A 19,335-nucleotide genomic window follows, 5' to 3' on the forward strand; every position below is an offset into this window, starting at 1 on the left:
TTAAACATTGTCTGCTACTTACAATATAATGTTACTGTGGTGTGTGTGAGGACAGCAGGGGAGACGCCAACACGGTACAAGAAACTGAAAGAAAAAGAAAACAAAATTAGGATAAAACAAATCACCCAGAAAAGTCATTTAAATCTTGAAAAAATATGAAAATTCATGTTAAGTAAAAATAAAAGTTTAACTATAATATATTGAAATACTAGCGGAATCGCCGCCCTCCGGACGGCTTTTTCGCTAGGCCAAGGTAGGACGCCACCTTCCGGGAGGCTCACATTGTCTCACTGTAGTGCATTAAGGTAGACCACATTTTTGGTTTTGCCATTAGCAACAAGTATGTACAGATTTTTGCCAGTTCCCACTCTGGAGCATCCAACATAGAACTGTCCATGAGAGAAGCAAGGAAACACCAGGTTTAGGCCAACCATCTTTAGGGACTGTCCCTGGCTTTTGTACATGGTCATGGTAAAGCTCACTTTAACCGGGAACTGAAGTCGCTTGAACTCAAATGGCAGATCAGTGGTGATGAGAGGTATCCTTGGTATAAAAACGTCCTCTCCTCGTCTCTCATTTTGAGTATGATATCTCGTTTCTCAAACTCTTGACCGACAATCAGGATGGCTACTTCATCAACTACAGGAGCATTGAATCTTTTTTCATGCTCTCCCTTAGGGGTCGTGTCTGCTTTGATCCTGACTTTGTCCTCGTCAGAAGGTATGTTGTCCAGGGCATTTTTAAATGACTGTACATATGTGTTGCGCTCATGCAGCATTTCTTGGATAGATAGGACAATGGCATGTCTGACACCTTGAATATTGCCACACCTGATAGTAGTCTGCTTTTCATGATCTCCCATGAAGTAGATTTGGAGGAACTTTGCCTGCTCATCTTCCAGTGGTAAGAGGGATCCTGCTTTGTGATAGACTTGACCCTGGACTTTGAATGTTGGTATGTATCCGTGCTCATAAACTACTCTGGTAGCTCCAAAGGATGTCATCTGGAAGCATGAAGTGTACTTCAGTATATTTTCCAAGAAGTGTTTTGACTCTGGTGTTGTTCCCAGCATGAGAGTCTTCAATGGTTGTGGTGGTTTTTCCAAATTTGGCAGTCGTACTTTCCCATGAGAGCAGCACAGTCCAGCAGATTCTCCTTTATACTTCTTTGCACCGCAGTGTTCACATTTCTTATCCCTCTGTTGCCAATGACAACAGAGGGATACTTTTCATATTCTATCTCATTGTCATAGTTAAGTGCTGCTCTTGAAAGTGGATGCCACTGTGTATTCTTTCTTAGAATTCTGGATCCCGCAGCTCTCTGTCTATTAGCATTCAAACGAATTTCATGCGCTTTATCAGTTTCTAGGGAAGGCCTTTCTGCTGTTTGCTATCTGTTAGCATTAAGACGGGATTCCCTTTCCTGATCTGTTTCCTGTGACCAACTGTCCGCTGTTCGCTTTCTGTTAGCATTAAGACGGGATTCCTTTTCCTCATCTGTTTCCTGTGACCGACTGACCGCTGTTCGCTCCGGGCGGCTCATCCGCTAGGCCACGGTAGGACGCCACCCTGAGGGAGGCTCCACGTTGTCTCACTGTTCAGTCCCAAAACTTCTTCTTCCATCAATAGTTCATTAACGGTGTATGTAAATTCCACCATGTTTTTCACTACAACGGTACAGCAAAGTATATTTTTTTAGCATTAAACTGTTATTATTTTAATATCTAATCATCACTACATATAACACCATCCATCATCACTACAGATCGGTAAAGTAGTTCCGAGATTCTCGTGCGGACACACATACACACAAATAAACACACACAGACATACTTCTTTGTTTTATATATATAGAAGTATGATGTATTTATATGGAAAATAATATAGACCATATAAATTCCTTCATTAATACAAATCTCAAGGCCCCTTAATTAAATTTATTTCACGACTAATACAACTGATAATCACAATACCAGTGTACAGTATGGTCGACATGTGACTGTTATTACAGACTATCATTCTATAACTATTACTACGAATAGTCACAACAATAGTGTATGGGTGATATAGATAATAATAATGGTAGCCGCTCCTGTACAAGGAAAGCGGCCTTAGTGACACCTAGGCGTGAGTTGTTTACGGTGTAGAGTAGAAGCTGTCGCAAACACAACAACCACACCCAGAGTTAATGAGTTGCATGACCCAGTGTCAAGGAATAGCTCGAGAAGACCGGACAACTCGCCAACACGATTCACAAATCGATTGACAATCAGGTCCCCAATTACTGCTGGGTAGACAGAGGCAAATGATGTAAAGAAAATTGCCCATAGTCTCACCCTGCCCGGGAATCGAACCCGGGCCCACTCGCTTGCGAGGGGAGCATGCTGACCATTACAACAATGGATGGTAATAGGTGATATATAAGTACCACCAGTACTAACAATACAACTACCAATATTCCCAGGTACAAGAGGAGGATGCAGGAGGTATCGTCAGCACTAAGGGACCAGCCGCAGTCACCGAGAGAACGAGCGGTGTTTTGGACTGAGTACGTCATCCGCCACCAAGGAGCGCCCCAATTGAGGTGCCCGGCGGTTGAACTCTCCTGGGTGGAGTTCCTCATGCTGGATGTGTTGGCTCTAATCCTTCTAGCGGCTGTCATCGCCCTCTTCGCCTTACGCAGGATCATCACATTTATTTGGGGCAGAATTGTTAAACAGACTCAGTCAAAACATAAATATGATTGATCCTTCAATTTATATTTTGTGAGAAGTGAGGTAGAGTTCTAAGACGTGAAGTAGAGTTTAAGTCATGAGGTAGTTCTAAACCGTGAAGTAGAGTTCTAAAACGTGAGGTAGAGTTCTAAAACGTGAGGCAGTGTTCTAAAACGTGAGGTAGTGTTCTAAAACGTGAGGTAGAGTTTAAGTCGTGAGGCAGAGTTCTAAAACGTGAGGAAGAATTTTATAAAGAGAGGTAGAGTTTAAATCATGAGGTAGAGTTTCTAAGACGTAAGGTAGAGTTCTAAAACTTTTGAGTATTCGGCCCCGGGTGCTCTTTTCTTTGGTGTCACACCCTGTTCAGCCGCCGCCCAGGTACCCGGAGCTCTACTTGACATCTGTCGTTTATGGCAATGGATCTCGGACCCCCGATGAGCCGAAGGACAAAATAAACTCAGATTGTGCCAATACCAACTGAAATGTTACAGAGTTAAACTCTCCTACTTGAGTCGGTTCAGGATGTGCAGACAGGGTGAAGGAAGGAAATTTGAACAATTATTGAACAATAAACTGAACATATATTGCAAGTTTTCTTTTCCCTATGATGCGCGAGTTATGCGTAACTGTGCAATAATAACAACAACAACAACAACAACAACAACAACAACAATAATAATAATAATAATAATAATAATAATAATAATAATAATAATAATAATAATAATATTCTTTAACGATTTATTTAAAAAATACAGCAACCAAATGGTTGAAAATATACAATAGAGAAAAATGTCCTTTATACAGTGGCATGGTGGGGGGAGGGGCTGTTAAACAAAAGCTTTCGTTACAAAAAACAAAACAAACAACACATGAAGTGAAGATACAAGTTACTTGTAGGCCAAGTGTCGAACAACAAACACTTGTCGCAATACCACGTTTACTGGTGCCGTCGTGGGGGACCTCACAGTTAGGTGTGAAGGTCAACATTTACTGCGGTCCTCGACCATTTCCATGATCTTGGTGGGAATCTCAGTTCACGTGGGAGGTCGGCAGGAGTTCTCAGTTCACACAGGGATAACCATGAGTTCTCGCCTCTTACATGGTGTCCGGGGACCTCACTAGTGGATGTGAAGGTCAAAATTAATGATTTTTCAGATGTTCAGCTTTGTCCATCACTGTTATCACTCCTTACCGAAATGAAATTGTCACTTCTGTATCAGTCACAGATTGATCAGCAATCTTTGCAAGTGGTTTCTCGGTGGGAGTTTGCTGGTATATCCCAGTGAAGAGGAAGGACTGGGGGGGAGGGGGGGTTTAAGTGGGATATGGTCAAAATATTTTTACCAAAACGGCGGCAGGAGCAGCGCCAGTACGTCCTCACCTAGTGTAGTCAAGACGTGTACGTGTGTGTGTGTGTGTGTGATGCATTTAAATTATAATCATCTTATTAAGCTTTACAACACAACATCTAAAAGAAACATTCCACGAAGAATATAACAGACAAAATAGTGTCAACACCAAAGGAAAAAAAAATCAAATTATAAACATTTGTAACAGGTTTATTGCCGAGAATATAAACCCTGACAGTACCTTAATATATAAACACCTTTTTCAACACTGGTCATAATTCCAAGACTCATTCATTATACACAGTCGGTATGATACAGTATCTTACGAGTCTAGTAAATGCAGCCGTATTCAACAACTATACACATGGTAAGTACTTAATAAACAAACCACTGACAGCCTCCTTATAAAGTTCACCTGTTACACTGTCAACCTTTGTGAAGCTGTAAGACCACATAAAGATTTACAAAAGACTCAGGCCAAATGACTACTACTGTATAATAACCAAATGAAGAAGGTCGACACACTTAGCTTACGATACAGAGCACACACACTAACACGTAATACTTGGGAGGATAACACTTGAAGGACGACCTGGAAATACAAGTATGTCATCCCTCAATACTCGGCTCTCAGTCATCAGATTCTGCCACCCAACAAAAGTGAGAAATAAAGTTCCTTGTAACTAAACATCTCCAGTTAACACATTAATCTTACTTTGATGCAATAACGTTTGTTTTGTATTTTTCAGGTACTGTTAACTACCTAAAAGACAAGAATTGATTTTAAAGTCTGAATAAAAGTTAATGTTTACTGTATGTGACACTTGGGGAAAATGTGATATAGGAAGAGTAGAAATGATGAAAAAAACAAAACCATACAACAGAGACACAAGGAGATGGTGTACAAAGTGAAGCATAAGACATTAACAGAGGCCGAAACATCAACTAGGTAAAAAAAAAAAATTACGGGAAATTCTTGTACATCAATAAATATTAACAAAATCTTGAACATCAATAACTAATTACAAAATCAATATTGATGTCATAATCCACATTGACTGCTGCATCACCACAAGAGAAAGTGTTAAAATAATAAACAAGGGATATGGCTGAGTTCAGGACTTTTTTAACAGTGCGTTTAAACACCACAGAGAGTGAGGAAGCTGACAGAGTATCATTAGTGGAGAAGTGGAGTTTTACTAACAAGGAGGAAGAAACAGAAGAAGAGGTCTGGTCTGGAAAGGAGATGTGAGAGTCACTCCACTAATGCCTTAACACACACACGTTTCTCCTCGTGTGCGTGTGCGTGTGTGTGTGAGTGTGTGTAAACCCTGGAGAAATCACACCCATCCCTCATGACCTAACGAGGATGCTGCCTCTTCATGATCCTCTGGTTAGTGTGTGTGTAACAAAGTGTCAGTGAATGAGTTACAAGAAGTTTCAGAGGATGAGTTACAAGAAGTGTCAGTGGATGAGTTACAAGAAGTGTCAGTGGATGAGTTACAAGAAGTGTCAGAGGACGAGTTACAAGAGTTCTCCCGTAAACAAGACAACTAGTACAAGAGTACCAGTTCAGACAGGATGTACAGCACACTGAAGGGGAAATGAGAATGCCGACAGTAAGTGTTGTTACAGATTTATCCACACACCCAAAGACCACCAGCGACCCTCCCTTAACGCTACCCAGAGGAGCTTAACAACATATTGACTGTATATCTAAGAACCATCTGTCGTTGATCTTTCCCTTGAAAGTTGTCTTCTTGAGGGCCTTGTCCTTGTTGCTTGAGGACGATCCCCTGTTCTTGAACTTTCTTGTGGAACTTGAGAAGGACCCCTCGTATTTGATCTTGTTCGTGTTGCCCGAGAGCGTTGAAAAAGTTCCTCCGTTCTCAAGGTTTCTGGGTTTACTTGTGAGACATCTGTTACACTTGAACTTATTTGAGAATGACCACTTGTTCTTGATCTTGTTACCTGTGAAGCAACTCTTGAACGTGACGTTTCCCTAGTCTGCGATTGGTCTCTTACACTTGACCTTCCTGTGGTCCGGGAACGGCTTCTGGAGTTCGTTCCTCTTGACCTGGTCACTTGAGGTACTCCCGCTGACGCCTCTTTATCAACATCTGTCTGGTCAGTTACGTCCATCACGGCCTTTAGTGGTTGTTCATTTACCGTCTCTATCACTACGTCATCTACCTTCTCCAAAGGCGCTTGTGATTGGTCACTGATTTCCACAGCCACTGGTGACTGGCCACTGACCTCCACAGCCACCGGTAATTGGTCGCTAACCTCAACAGCCACTGGTGGCTGGATAATGACCTCTTCTGCCGTTACCTGCAATTTTTCACCATCTTTTTCCACAGCCACCTGAGGGTGGTCAGTGATCTGTGCAGCGACTGGTGTTTCATCAGTGACTGCCACAGTCACCAATGATTGGTCAAAGACTTTCTCTACAGTCACCTGTGATTGATCAAAGACTGTCTCTACAGCTGCCTGTGACTGATCACTGATTTTCTCCACAGCCAAGTGTGGTTGAATGACTAACACTTGATCAGTTATCAGGGATCGACCAGCCGCCCCTCTTGCTGGAGCTGGAGGTTGATCTGCCTTTTTCTCAGTAGGTTGGGGAAGATAAGCTCGTCCCAGATCTATCACAGGTTGACCAATAGGATCTTCTTTGAAGAATATGGGTTGAAAAACTTTACTATTTTCATCCATCTGGAAGTGAGGTACTGGTGGTTCAGTCTGTGCTTGTACGGCCTGAAATCTTCTGCGACTTTCTTGGTTTACTTGAGGTTGACCAAATAACGGTCCCACACCAAACTGTTGTTCACCACGAGTGTCATCTGTCACTTGTGACTGACCGAATAATATATCTTCAATCAAGTGAGGTATATCAAAGACACTTTCTTCAGCCAATTTCGGTCGAGCTTGTCTTTCCTGAGCATCTTGAGGTCGACCAACTCTCTCTTCAGCAATCTGGGAATTCCCTTCTTTTCCTGGTTCAGGTACTTGTTGTCGAGTAAACAACCTCGCCACGTTTATCTGGGGTGGAACGAATTGCTGTCCACCTACCTGTGGTGGACCAAATGGTCTATTTCTACCTGCTTGTGGCAGACCAAATGCTGTATCCTCGGCAAAGTTAGGCTGAACACCTAATATATCTTCGCTCAGTTGGAGTCGGCCACCTGGCCTTCCTGCAGTAACCGGAGACTGACTTGGTCTTTCTCTGGCCACCTGGAATCTATTAGAGAATGAGGGCCTTTCAGCTGGCCTTTCCACCTCTATCTGGGTTTGATCTGTTGTTTCTCTCGGTGTCTCCTGTCTGTCAGCCGTGTCACTTACTCTCACTCTTTTACGTGTCACTTTTCTACCCCCCGAGCCATTCTGTCCTCTCCTTCCGTTCCCCTGCCGGGGTTTATCTGTGCCTTCCGTGTCACTAGCTGTGTTCTTCCTCCTGCCAGAGAGGTCTGTTGAGGGAAGACCACTGACAGTCTCCACAGTTGTTTCTTTTCTCGCTTCCACTTCGATGTCTGTCGGTTCTGATTCATCTGTTCCTTTCCTTCTTGCAAGAAATAAACCTGACAATCTTGGTCCTGCCTTTGGTTTCTTCGTCTCCAAGAGACTTTTTCTTCGGTCTTGGTCCTCATTTGTCTTTTTCTTTTCTTGAAGATTGTCATCTTTATCTCCTCCAGTCTTCGGCACTTCTAGATTCTCTCTTTGGTCTACATTACTTGTGGGAATTATCGTGCCCACGGGTTGGTTAGGTTCCTCTGAACCACTAAACGAATTTTTAAGAAACTGCGGCTGCTCGAGCACTCGAGGGCTGTCTGTTGGTTTCTTCGGCAGCTGTGGTCGTGAAAACAGAGAAGGCCTGTTCGACGTCTTCTCTCTTCGTGGAGTGTGTGTGGGCTGGAAAACACTCGGTCTTCGGGGTTGTGAGAAGGGTGCCGGGCCAGACCGAGTGACCGGCTTAACCTCATCTATCTGAGGTCTTACTTGGAAACGATGAACGATAGGCAAGACGGTTGGCTCCTGTTTCTTGTTTCGTGTAGATGAGAGCCTGAGAGACTCCCTGGAGCAGCAGAGGTTGTATAGAGCACAGCAGAGCCCTGGACGCTCCTCTACCACGCTCACATCCCCCGTGTGGACTCTAGGCAGACAGTCGTGCTGTGCAAAGATGAAAACATGAGACAAAGGAAACAGTAACAACCGCCTTTATTGTCATTTTGTATAGCCGTGTGAATCTATATCTCTATCTTAACTTTACCTCCGTTTATTAGTTTGAGTATAACTTAGATATTCCTGTATGTTACTCTATAGTTCGTGAAACAGAAAACACTACACAATAAACAGAAAAAAAAAAAAAATGTATTATGACAGAACGGACACCACACACAGCAATAGGCGAGGCTCTATGCTGTCCTGCTGTTTCATAAGGTCACAGCATCTCAGGAATATGATATTTTAAAACATAAGACGATAATGTAAGATAAAACATCACAGAGAAATGACAGAATGTGTACACGAGAGTGATGTCCTGTGTGACGCTATAACAACAGTGACGTCATAGCTTAACAACACAGCACACTTTACTATGGATAATATAACACTTAATAGGGACGTTGCTATGGATAATATAACACTTAATAGGGACGTTACTATGGATAATATAACACTTAATAGGGACGTTACTATGGATAATATAACACTTAATAGGGACGTTGCTATGGATAATATAATACTTAATAGGGACGTTGCTATGGATAATATAACACTTAATAGGGACGTTGCTATGGATAATATAACACTTAATAATGACGTTACTATGGATTATATAACAGTAATAGGGACAAATGACACACTATTACAAAGCGAAATTATTATTATCATCATCAATGACAGGTAGACACACACAGACAGGTAGAGTCACAATCCTGATCCATATACAGGCAGTGTTCTCGCTGTGACCTGCCAACCTTAACCAACCTAGTTACCGCAATAGATTCAATAAGGTCACAGGTAATGGACTCCAGAGGTCAGTCAGACTTCCTACCCCATATTGACTTCATACAGGTAAGGTCAGGTTGGCAAATCACTAGTGTTAGTGACCTAATTAGATGGTGTTTAAGATAATGATTAATGATTAGGTGTGTAAGTTATGTTTTAAATGGTGTGTGTGTGTGTGTGTGTGTGTGTGTGTGTGTGTGTGTGTGTGTGTTTGTGTGTGTGTGTGTGTGTGTGTGTGTGTGTGTGTGTGATGTAAAGGAGATAGATAAATAGTATGTTTTATTCGTGTATCTGTACAGGAGAGCAGCCCCAACACCCACCAAAGGTAAACACACACACAAACACTCACCACACAGGAGTCAGCAAACTCCTGACAGCAGGTGTTATGTGTCTCACAGCAGTATGGCCAGAGATCTTCAGGTACGGCAGAACAGCTGTCTTTACACCTGTCCATATCAGCCGTGACTCCAGCCACGCCCACCACCACCACGCTCACCCACACCACCCACGACAGCCATCTCACCTGTTGGGAAAATACGATTAATTAAAAGAGTGTTTCCGTATTTAAGGTTAGGTTAGGTTAGGTATAGTAAAACACCTATAATGATAAAATGTTGCAAAAGGTTCAGTTAGCGAGGTACATATTATAGAGAAGTACAGCATTTGAAGTGAGTCACACAGTAAAGTTCAACATACGCAGTACCTTCTTATAAGGGTTGAACAGAAACAAACAAAGCATAAGATTAATAAATGTTATCTTTAACCTTTAATACCCAGCAGTAAATGACCTTCAAATGACCTCACGCGATATATTCACCCAATAGATGACCTTCAAATAACCTCACATTATATAGTCACCCAATAGATGACCTTCAAATGACCTCACGCGATATATTCACCCAATAGATGACCTTCAAATAACCTCACATTATATAGTCACCCAATAGATGACCTTCAAATGACCTCACGCGATATATTCACCCAATAGATGACCTTCAAATGACCTCACATTATATAGTCACCCAATAGATGACCTTCAAATGACCTCACGCGATATATTCACCCAATAGATGACCTTCAAATGACCTCACACTATATATTCACCCAATAGATGACCTTAAAATAACCTCACACTAAACTGGTCCCAACTCACGCCAGCCTTGTGTGGGGAAGGAGGGCGGAAATTTGGGTTTAGTTAAAGGACACAGCATCCTTTAGCCACCTACTTCAATCATCATCCACCACAACTGTTTTTAATAATACAGAACTCCGTACAATGTAGCTGTTTACTCTGACTCCGTGTAAATACAATGCATGATGCTGACACGAGAGGAGAATCAGAGGTGAAAGCATATACTGTAAGTGTTTGTCTATTGTGTTATAATGGTGTGAAAACTCTCTCTCTCTCTCTCTCTCTCTCTCTCTCTCTCTCTCTCTCTCTCTCTCTCTCTCTCTCTTGTAAGACCTTTAAGGAAAATACAAATCAAGTTTATTCTCACCACAATAATTTTCTGTCATCATTTAATAAGAATCTATTACGTCTTTATCTGCTTAACCTTTTAAAGACGATGAGGAATGTTAAACACGTGACATTAGTATAAAGAAGGTGTTACATGATCTTTGCGGAGTACAGATGGACAATATTAGTTAAAACGTCGGTAAAGATCATTTTAGTGAACTTTACAACGTTATATTTTGGAGAGAGAGAGAGAGAGAGAGAGAGAGAGAGAGTTCTTATTATATTTTTTTATCTATTCATAAAAAAAATCGTCCAGTCGGTCAACCACGCGAGACCTCAGAGTAGTGTGTGGAGGGGAAGGGGGGGGTGGCTAACGCGCGCGCACACACACACACACACACACAAAGGCAGGGGAAGCTTGGAGACGTATGAAGAGAGACATTCCACTACGCACACATCACGCTGAGGTGAAGAAGCGACTGGGGGTCATAACCTCTCGTGTGTGTGTGTGTGTGTGTGTGTGTGTGTGTGTGTGTGTGTGTGTATTAATCTTCTCTCAGTTTGTTTTTCCTTTTCTTTCCTTTGTGTTTCATGAGGCAACGTGAAATTTCTGTCTGCGTGTTGGTTAGGTTAGGTTAAGTTAGGGTCATTCGTGAGTTAATCCAAAAGAAGAACACTATCTCCCATAACTAAGGTCAGACTTACGCACATAAAATATTTCAAAGACCAGACCAAAAAAGCAACTTACATGTGATAGATGAAGACACACACACACACACACACACACACACACACACACACACACACACACACACACACACAGAATCTGGCCCCAAAAGTTACCTTAACAACCAAGTGATATCAGACACATGAGACGCGAGGAAACATTGACAAATACTTTATATCAAAGACTTTTTTCTAAGTGAGAGACGAGAGGCACTTACAAAACACAGTCATAGAGACACTTATAAAACACTATACAAAGAAGGACACTTATAAAACACGGTTATAAAGTAGAAAGGCATTTATGAAAAACAATGATAAAGAAAAACACTCCTTAAACACCGTGACAAAAAAAAAACACTTACAAAACACCGTGATAAGGAAATACACTTATACAAAAAACCTATGATGAAAAGAAGAGTCACTTAAGAAACTGCATTTTCACTATGACAAATAATAAATGCAGTTTCCACACACACACCCCCCACCCACCTACCTACCTGTAACCCACACACACACTCACCCCCCCACCCACCTACCTGCCTGTAACCCCACACACACACACCCCCCACCCACCTACCTGCCTGTAACCGACACACCAACACGCCCCCCCAAAAAAAAAATCAATAAATTTCATCCGAGTAACACAACAGTTTACTTTAGAGTCATATATTAATAGAATCGATACAGATGTTAGACAGATAGTTAACGAGACGTGTTTAACGAGTGGTTCAAGCATCAGCGTCGTTAGAATCAACTACTGTACGTCCAATTTTACCACACACATAAGACTGTAAGACGTACTCAAGCAATCCGACAGCGACGTAACGACAGATTCGACAAACCACAAAGACGTATAAACTGAATTAAGTCGAAGCTGTGTGGCGACTGAACTAAATTCATCTTTTTGTCTTTTTTTTTTTGCTTCAGATCAAGAACGAGGAATAAATTTACAGAAGAGTTCATTGTTGTGTCATGACAAGTCCACCTCCAGGCTGTACCTGTACCTGGAGGCCGCTGTTACATCATAGGAGAAAATACCTAAGTCCACCTCCACCTGCCTCCCCCCAAAACACACACACACAGATATACATACATACCAGTAGACACAAACATTCAAACATGTTCAAACACACACAAACACACTTTTATCCTTACATCACAAACATTCTCCTTCTACTGCCTCCTCAACCTCCTCTCACCTCCGTTTACCTTTCTCCCCCCACACCCCCACACCCCCTAGTGGTATTGCCACTTACTAAGAGTGTCACTAGGGCAGACTTATCCAGTAATAATTATTATACAAACACGTTGTGCCTTGTGTCATGTGTACATCAACTTGCAAACGTATACAGTGATGGGTGTACATGTGTGTGTGTGTGTGTGTGTGTGTGTGTGTGTGTGTGTGTGTGTGTGTGTGTGTGTGTGTGTGTGTGTGATGTGTGTGTGTGTGTGTGTGTGTGTGTGTGTGTGTGTGTGTGTGTGTGTGTGTGTGTGTGTGTGTGTGTGTGTTCATACAAACATAAAATTCACTGAACAAAGACAAGTGAAGATTATGTCAGTGTATTTTAGAGAGAGAGGTGAGGGAGGGAAAGAACGAAACAATAAGGAGGGAAAAAGTGAATGGAAAGAAAGAGAGAGAGAGAGAGAGAGAGAGAGAGAGAGAGAGAGAGAGAGAGAGAGAGAGAGAGAGGTGATGATAATGGTGATAGTAGAGAACAAGAAAACAGGTTAAACTTAAGATAATAAACACCTACGTCACTATAACCCACATTATACATCACTATAACCCACATTCTACGTCACTATAACCCACATTATACCTCACTATAACCCACATTATACCTCACTATAACCCACATTATACCTCACTATAACCCACATTATACCTCACTATAACCCACATTATACCTCACTATAACCCACATTATACCACACCAGTATATTATGATATGTTTAGTCTATGTATACATTAATCTATACAAACAGAATCATGGAATAAGAATACTCAGATTTCAATATATAATGAGACAATCTAGACATACTGTTCGTTCATTATCTCATTCTCTTTGTATACAATTCTCTTGGGCCATATTAGTATAAAAGTATTATTAAATTTATCATATATCTATCAGCTAACTTAACCGCTTTTGTGTGTGTGTGTGTGTGTGTGTGTGTGTGTGTGTTGGGGTCAGCCTCGTGGTGGGTGGGGAGGGGGGGAGGGGGTTCTAAGGTAAATAATATATAAGTAATTAACCTGGACATGCAACCATTCAATAAACATTTGGTGATTTCCGTCCGTCAAACAGTTTCACTTCTTGACCTTTTAAAGAATTACCAGACCGGACCTAATTAGTCGGTCCCCTGTCAAGGCCAGTCGCGTTATACCCTCGTTTTAAGTTGTATGACGTTGTATACGACTGAATAATGAATACATGATGAAAAACTTGAACGCAACACTCGCACGTGCCACATTACACACACACACACACACACACACACACACACACACACACACACACACACACACACACACACACACACACAGTTACTTTTCCTTTCCAATGGTGACTATGCCATAATAGACACAAGAAAAAATAAATGAATTTAAATTGTCCACGATTGAAAACTACCAGAAAAATATACACACACACACACACACACACACACACACACACACACACACACACACACACACACACACACACACACACACGGGGCCATGGCTGCTGATTGAAGCGTATCGGACTAACATCCTCAAAGTGTACAGCTGAAGGATACTTATACACGTCGTTCGTTTGGCGATGGCGAATGCTCGTGTTGGCGTTCACATTACTATTTTTCTTCGCCAGACAGATAATTAATTCTCTTAACTGGTTTTTAGTGAAAGTGTCTAGTTAAGCTGTTGGTTAGGTTAGGTTAGGTTAGGTTAGGTTAGGTTAGGTCAGGTTAGCTTAGGTCAGGTCAGGTCAGGTCAGGTTAGGTCAGGTCAGGTCAGGTCAGATCAGGTCAGGACAGTTATAGATTAGAAAAGGTTTAGGGTTAGGTTTGGTTAGGCATGAGTCAGGTAACAGGTGTGGGACTGGACAGGTGTGAGTCTGAACAAGTGTGAGTCAGAACAGGTGTGGGTCTGGTAACAGGTGTGGGTCAGGTAACAGGTGTGGATTAGGACAAGTGTGGGTCAGGACAGGTGTGGGTGAGGTAAGAGGTGTGGATCAGGTAGAACATAAGAACATAAGAAAATAAGGAGTCTGCAATAGGCCGGTTGGCCTGTGCATGGCAGCTCCTGTCGAGAGTTACTACCACTCTCTATCATCCATGAATCTATCTAGCCTCCTTTTGAAACTTTCCAGAGTTCCCGCACTTACTACAAAGTTGCTAAGCTTGTTCCACTCGTCCACCACCCTATTTGTGAACCAGTGTGGGTCAGGTAGCAGGTATGGGTTATGACAGGTGTGTAGCTGTCACCTAGGCTTCCATAGGCTATAATCACAACATTATATAAAGTAATTCAACTAAAGAATACCAGGCAAACACCACACAAGTGACACAAACACCACACAAGTGACACAAACACCACACAAGTGCCACAAACACCACACAAGTGACACAGACACCACACAAGTGACACAAACACCACACAAGTGACACAAACACCACACAAGTGACACAAACACCACACAAGTGACACACCACACAAGTGACACAACACACACAAGACACACACAGTCACACAAGTGACACAAGTGACACAAACACACAAGTGACACAAACACCACACAAGTGACACAAACACCACACAAGTGACACAAACACCACACAAGTGACACAAACACCACACAAGTGCCACAAACACCACACAAGTGACACAGACACCACACAAGTGACACAAACACCACACAAGTGACACAAACACCACACAAGTGACACAAACACCAAAGGTGCCACAAACGCCACACAAGTGACACAAACACCACACAAGTGACACAAACACCAAAGGTGCCACAAACACCACACAAGTGACACAAACACCACACAAGTAGTGACACAAACACCAAAGGTGCCACAAACACCACACAAGTGACACAAACACCAAAGGTGCCACAAACACCACACAAGTGACACAAACACCACACAAGTGACACAAACACCAAAGGTGCCACAAACACCACAAAAAAGAAACAAACAAAGCACACAAACAATAAACACCTCCACTAACAACGTAATGACCAGACCACCAATTATCTAGTTACGTAGGATGTCAAATTGCCACTAACGACACAGCCACCGCCAATCATTGTAAACAATATACCTTAACTACCTTCACAGTAGTTAAGACATAAATTTACTGTTACACAATAGTTTCTCCAAGGTCGAAACACCTCCCCCCCCCTAAACAACCCTTACACTAGTCCTCTTAACTACTCTCCACAGTAGTTCACCTTGAATGTTGTACTCCAAACTACCACTTCCGTAACCCTAACCACAGCCAGGGTAGTTAGTTCTTGATGCCACAGTCATTTGAACTCATAACTACCATTACAGCACTAACTACCACCATTGTAGATTTTGAAATCATAACCACCTCACCACCACAATACTAACTACCACTACTACCACCACCATCACCACAATGCTAACTACCACCATCTCAACACTAACTACCATCACAGTAGTTTCTGACACCACTACCACTCTAGCTACTACCACCCACGAGATAGTTATTGACACCACAACTACCACAACCACTACCAAAATAGTTCTCGAAGTCGTCACCATTACTCTTAACTACCACCACAGTAGTTCTTGACGCCACAGCTATCACACCAACCACTACAATTAGTTATTAACGTCACAAACACCATCACAGTAATTATTAACAGTCACCACTAGAGTCACCAGTACACCACTCACCACCATCTTGCTGGTTGTGGTGACGCTTCTCTAATGGTGCTCCGCCGCCTCCCTCCTGCACCTTTATCACCTCCGCCATCACCCCCTCCCCCCTCCTCGGACCTCATGCTCCTCCCTCCCCCTCGCTCCTCCCCCTTCCAAAACTCCCTCTACCTGTTCCTTCTACTCTTCCTCCTCCTCCTCCTCCTTCTTACCCCCCTCACCCCCTACTTCCTTTCCTCCTACCACCTAACCCCTACCCTCTCTCCTACTCCCCCACCCCTACCTTTCCTTCTCCCCTTCCCCCACCCCCTTTCTACCATGTTACCCCCTACCTTTCCTCCCCTCGCCTCCTCTGCCTCTCCATCCCTCCCTGCTTGCCTTCTGGGCGATATCCAGAGACGAGATTTAACATTACAATATTTTTTTTTTCTTCTCTGTCGACAAAATCCTGTTTGGGTGACTGCCAGATCGGAAGTTGTATTCATTGTTTACTTTTTCACTCCCAAACTCACTCATTCACGTCTTGACTTTTATGGCGTAAGAAGGCGAGGGTCTTAACAAATATAGTGTGAAATTTATCGAGAAAAAAATTAGCATTGTAATTATCAAACAAAATCCCGTTATAAGTGTTTTTCTGTGTGTGTGTGTGTGTGTGTGTAGGATCTGATCTAAGGAAGTTATGGACGTCACTTGTATCCCATCACCCGAAAACCAGTTCACAAGTTATCTTCTATTTCCCGTTATTATATTATTAATTATTCCCTTTATTCTTATTCCCCCATCTTCTACTTGCCAAATTATCATCCTTGTGTGTTTTTTTTTTTTTGCTTTTATGTAGAAGAAGACAAGACTGTAGACGTCACTGTTATGTATTTTAAGCGGATTATGAGCGTGGTGTTAGCTGTGGTTGTTCCGGACTTCATGGGACTTGAGTGCGCGAAAGTGAACTGGTCTGTTGAGGGAGTCTGACTGACCTTGGCCGGCCGGCGCGCCAAACCCTTCACGTGTACCTGTACTGTGTTTGACAACCTTACCTGCTAACTAACTTACCTGTGCTTGATAACTTTACCTGCTAACTCACCTGTGCTTGACAACTTTACTTGCTAACTTACTTACATGTGCTTGATAACCTTACCTGCTAACTTACCTGTGCTTGATAACCTTACCTGCTGATTTACCTGGGCTTGACAACTTTACTTGCTAACTTACTTACCTGTGCTTGCCATCCTCACTTAAGTTACCTGAACCTAACCACCTAAACAACCAGGTCTTAGATTCCAATGTCAAAGGTTTGTATCCCGACCAAAACAATGTTCTCCTTGGCATATATTTCCTCCATTCACGCTTCACACTGCCCAAGTGTTGATAGGTTAAACCACAGGCGCCAAGGAAGACTAAATTCACCTAACTTCACTTAATCTAACCTAACCTAATCTAATTTAACTAAATCTAATCTAATCTAACCTAACGTATAGTACGCCTTGAGTCCTTTTGGCTTCGTGACTTCATATTAAGTTGCTCAGTGTATTAAAGGGGACCTGAGAAGCCGTGAGTTGCCAAGGACTATATCGACCTTACCTGGCTTTTGTCGACCTTACCTGGGCTGTGTCGACTTTACCTGGGCTGTGTCGACCTTACCTGAGCTGTGTAGACCTTACCTGGGCTGTGTCGACTTTACCTGGACTGGGAAACTATAACCTTGAGATCTCAGGGGCATTTAACAACAGTTTTACGGTCTTAGCCACCAACCTTGACGAACTCAGCTGATAGGAACCACTGATGCTATTTTTACGGTCTACCTGTGTGTGTGTGTGTGTGTGTGTGTGTGTGTGTGTGTGTGTCCTCATCACCCGAGCCATGTGTGGCTCAGACCACTGCAACACTGATCATCGGCTCGTCAGAGCCAAACTCTCACTTCACGTCGCCCCAAAACGGCAATAACAACAACCCTCCAGAAGAGGTTTTAACAATAACCGTCTGGAAGATCCAGGAGTAGCACATGCTTTCAGAGAGCAGCTCGAACGTGGGCTGATAAACAACCCGACAACAAACAACCCAAATCCCAGTGCCGAATGGGATATTCTCGATACTGTCATGACAAAAGCCTGCAGAGACCCTAAGCCAGATCCAAAGAATACACCAGGACTGGTTTGATGAAAATGACCCGGAAATCAATGCACTCATCGACGATAAACGTGCTGCTTTAACTGTCTGGCATAACAACCCTCTATCTCGAATCAAAGCTGACGCTTTCCTCAGGAAGAAAGCGGCGGTCCAGCGTGAACTTCACAATCTAAAGAACGATTGATTTAAAAACAAAGCATGTGAAACACAAGAACTTGCAAATCAACAGAAGACGCACGAATTTTTCAATTGCACTAAAACATAATAAGGGCCAGTCACTCGTGGCGCATCCCCCTCCACTCATCCGGCAGTAAAGTCCTAATTAAAGACGAAGAAGGCTTCCTTCAGCACTGGAAAGAGCACTACCATTCGCTGCTCAACAGAAACACTGATGTGGATGTCCTGACTACCCAGCAGGTCCCTCAGCACCCAGAGCTGATCCACCTCAGATATCCTCCATCCCTGGATGAGGTAGCTACTGCCTTCAAACAGATGAAAAAAACCAGTCTCAGGGCCTGATGGAATACTATCCGAGATGTATAAATCAGGAGGACCTCTGCTTACCAGCCATCTCCACTCTCTCCTGGAGAATATATGGGAAAAGGAGGAAATGCCCCCCCAAGCTCTTAAAGACGCTTCCATCGTCAATATTTATAACAAGGAAGACTGGTCAGACTGTGGCAACTACCGCGGGATCCCGCTGCTGTCCGTAGCTAGCAAGATTATCGCCCAAGTTCTCCTAAACAGACATTTTCCCGAGGCGGAAAACTTCCTCCCAGAATCTCAATGTGGCTTTACCATCATGGGGCACCACTGACATGATCTTTGCTGCCCGCCAGATACAGAAGAAGTGCAGAGAATAGTGTCGTGACTTGTACATGGCCTTCATCGACCTAACCAAGGCCTTCGACCCGGTCGGTCAACAGGGAAGACCTTTGGCGGGCCTTCAGCCGTTTTGGTTGCCCACCAAAATTCATCATCATTGTGAGGTAACTCCATGATGGCATGAACGGCAGTGTCCATGTACAATGGCACCCAGTTTGAGTTCTTCCCCATTCAAA

The 19,335-nt window shown here is 42.9% G+C and overlaps 2 protein-coding genes across 6 annotated transcripts in view; one reads left to right on the forward strand and one right to left on the reverse strand.

Annotated features, from left to right (window-relative positions):
* The window catches only part of LOC121856452 (UDP-glucosyltransferase 2-like), a 20,688-nt gene extending 17,391 nt beyond the window's left edge, over nucleotides 1-3,297 (forward strand). For all 5 annotated transcript variants that reach the window (XM_042352055.1, XM_042352053.1, XM_042352056.1 and 2 more), the window contains exon 9: nucleotides 2,464-3,297. In XM_042352055.1, the coding sequence (XP_042207989.1) occupies nucleotides 2,464-2,746 (283 nt within the window). In that variant the 3' untranslated portion in view covers nucleotides 2,747-3,297. The remainder of the gene's footprint in view (nucleotides 1-2,463) is intronic.
* A 962-nt stretch (nucleotides 3,298-4,259) lies between these two features.
* On the reverse strand, nucleotides 4,260-16,190 carry LOC121856453. The gene is made up of 3 exons (XM_042352057.1): nucleotides 16,169-16,190; nucleotides 9,422-9,595; nucleotides 4,260-8,232 (listed from the first exon to the last, which is right to left on the reverse strand). Exons 1-3 carry the CDS (start codon nucleotides 16,172-16,174, stop codon nucleotides 5,782-5,784), a joined length of 2,631 nt encoding a protein of 876 aa, XP_042207991.1. The 5' UTR covers nucleotides 16,175-16,190; the 3' UTR covers nucleotides 4,260-5,781.
* Between the last annotated feature and the right edge of the window lie 3,145 nt (nucleotides 16,191-19,335).

The sequence above is a fragment of the Homarus americanus genome, unplaced genomic scaffold (assembly GCF_018991925.1).
Source record: "Homarus americanus isolate GMGI-L3 unplaced genomic scaffold, GMGI_Hamer_2.0 scaffold29324, whole genome shotgun sequence".
Lineage (NCBI taxonomy): Eukaryota > Metazoa > Arthropoda > Malacostraca > Decapoda > Nephropidae > Homarus > Homarus americanus.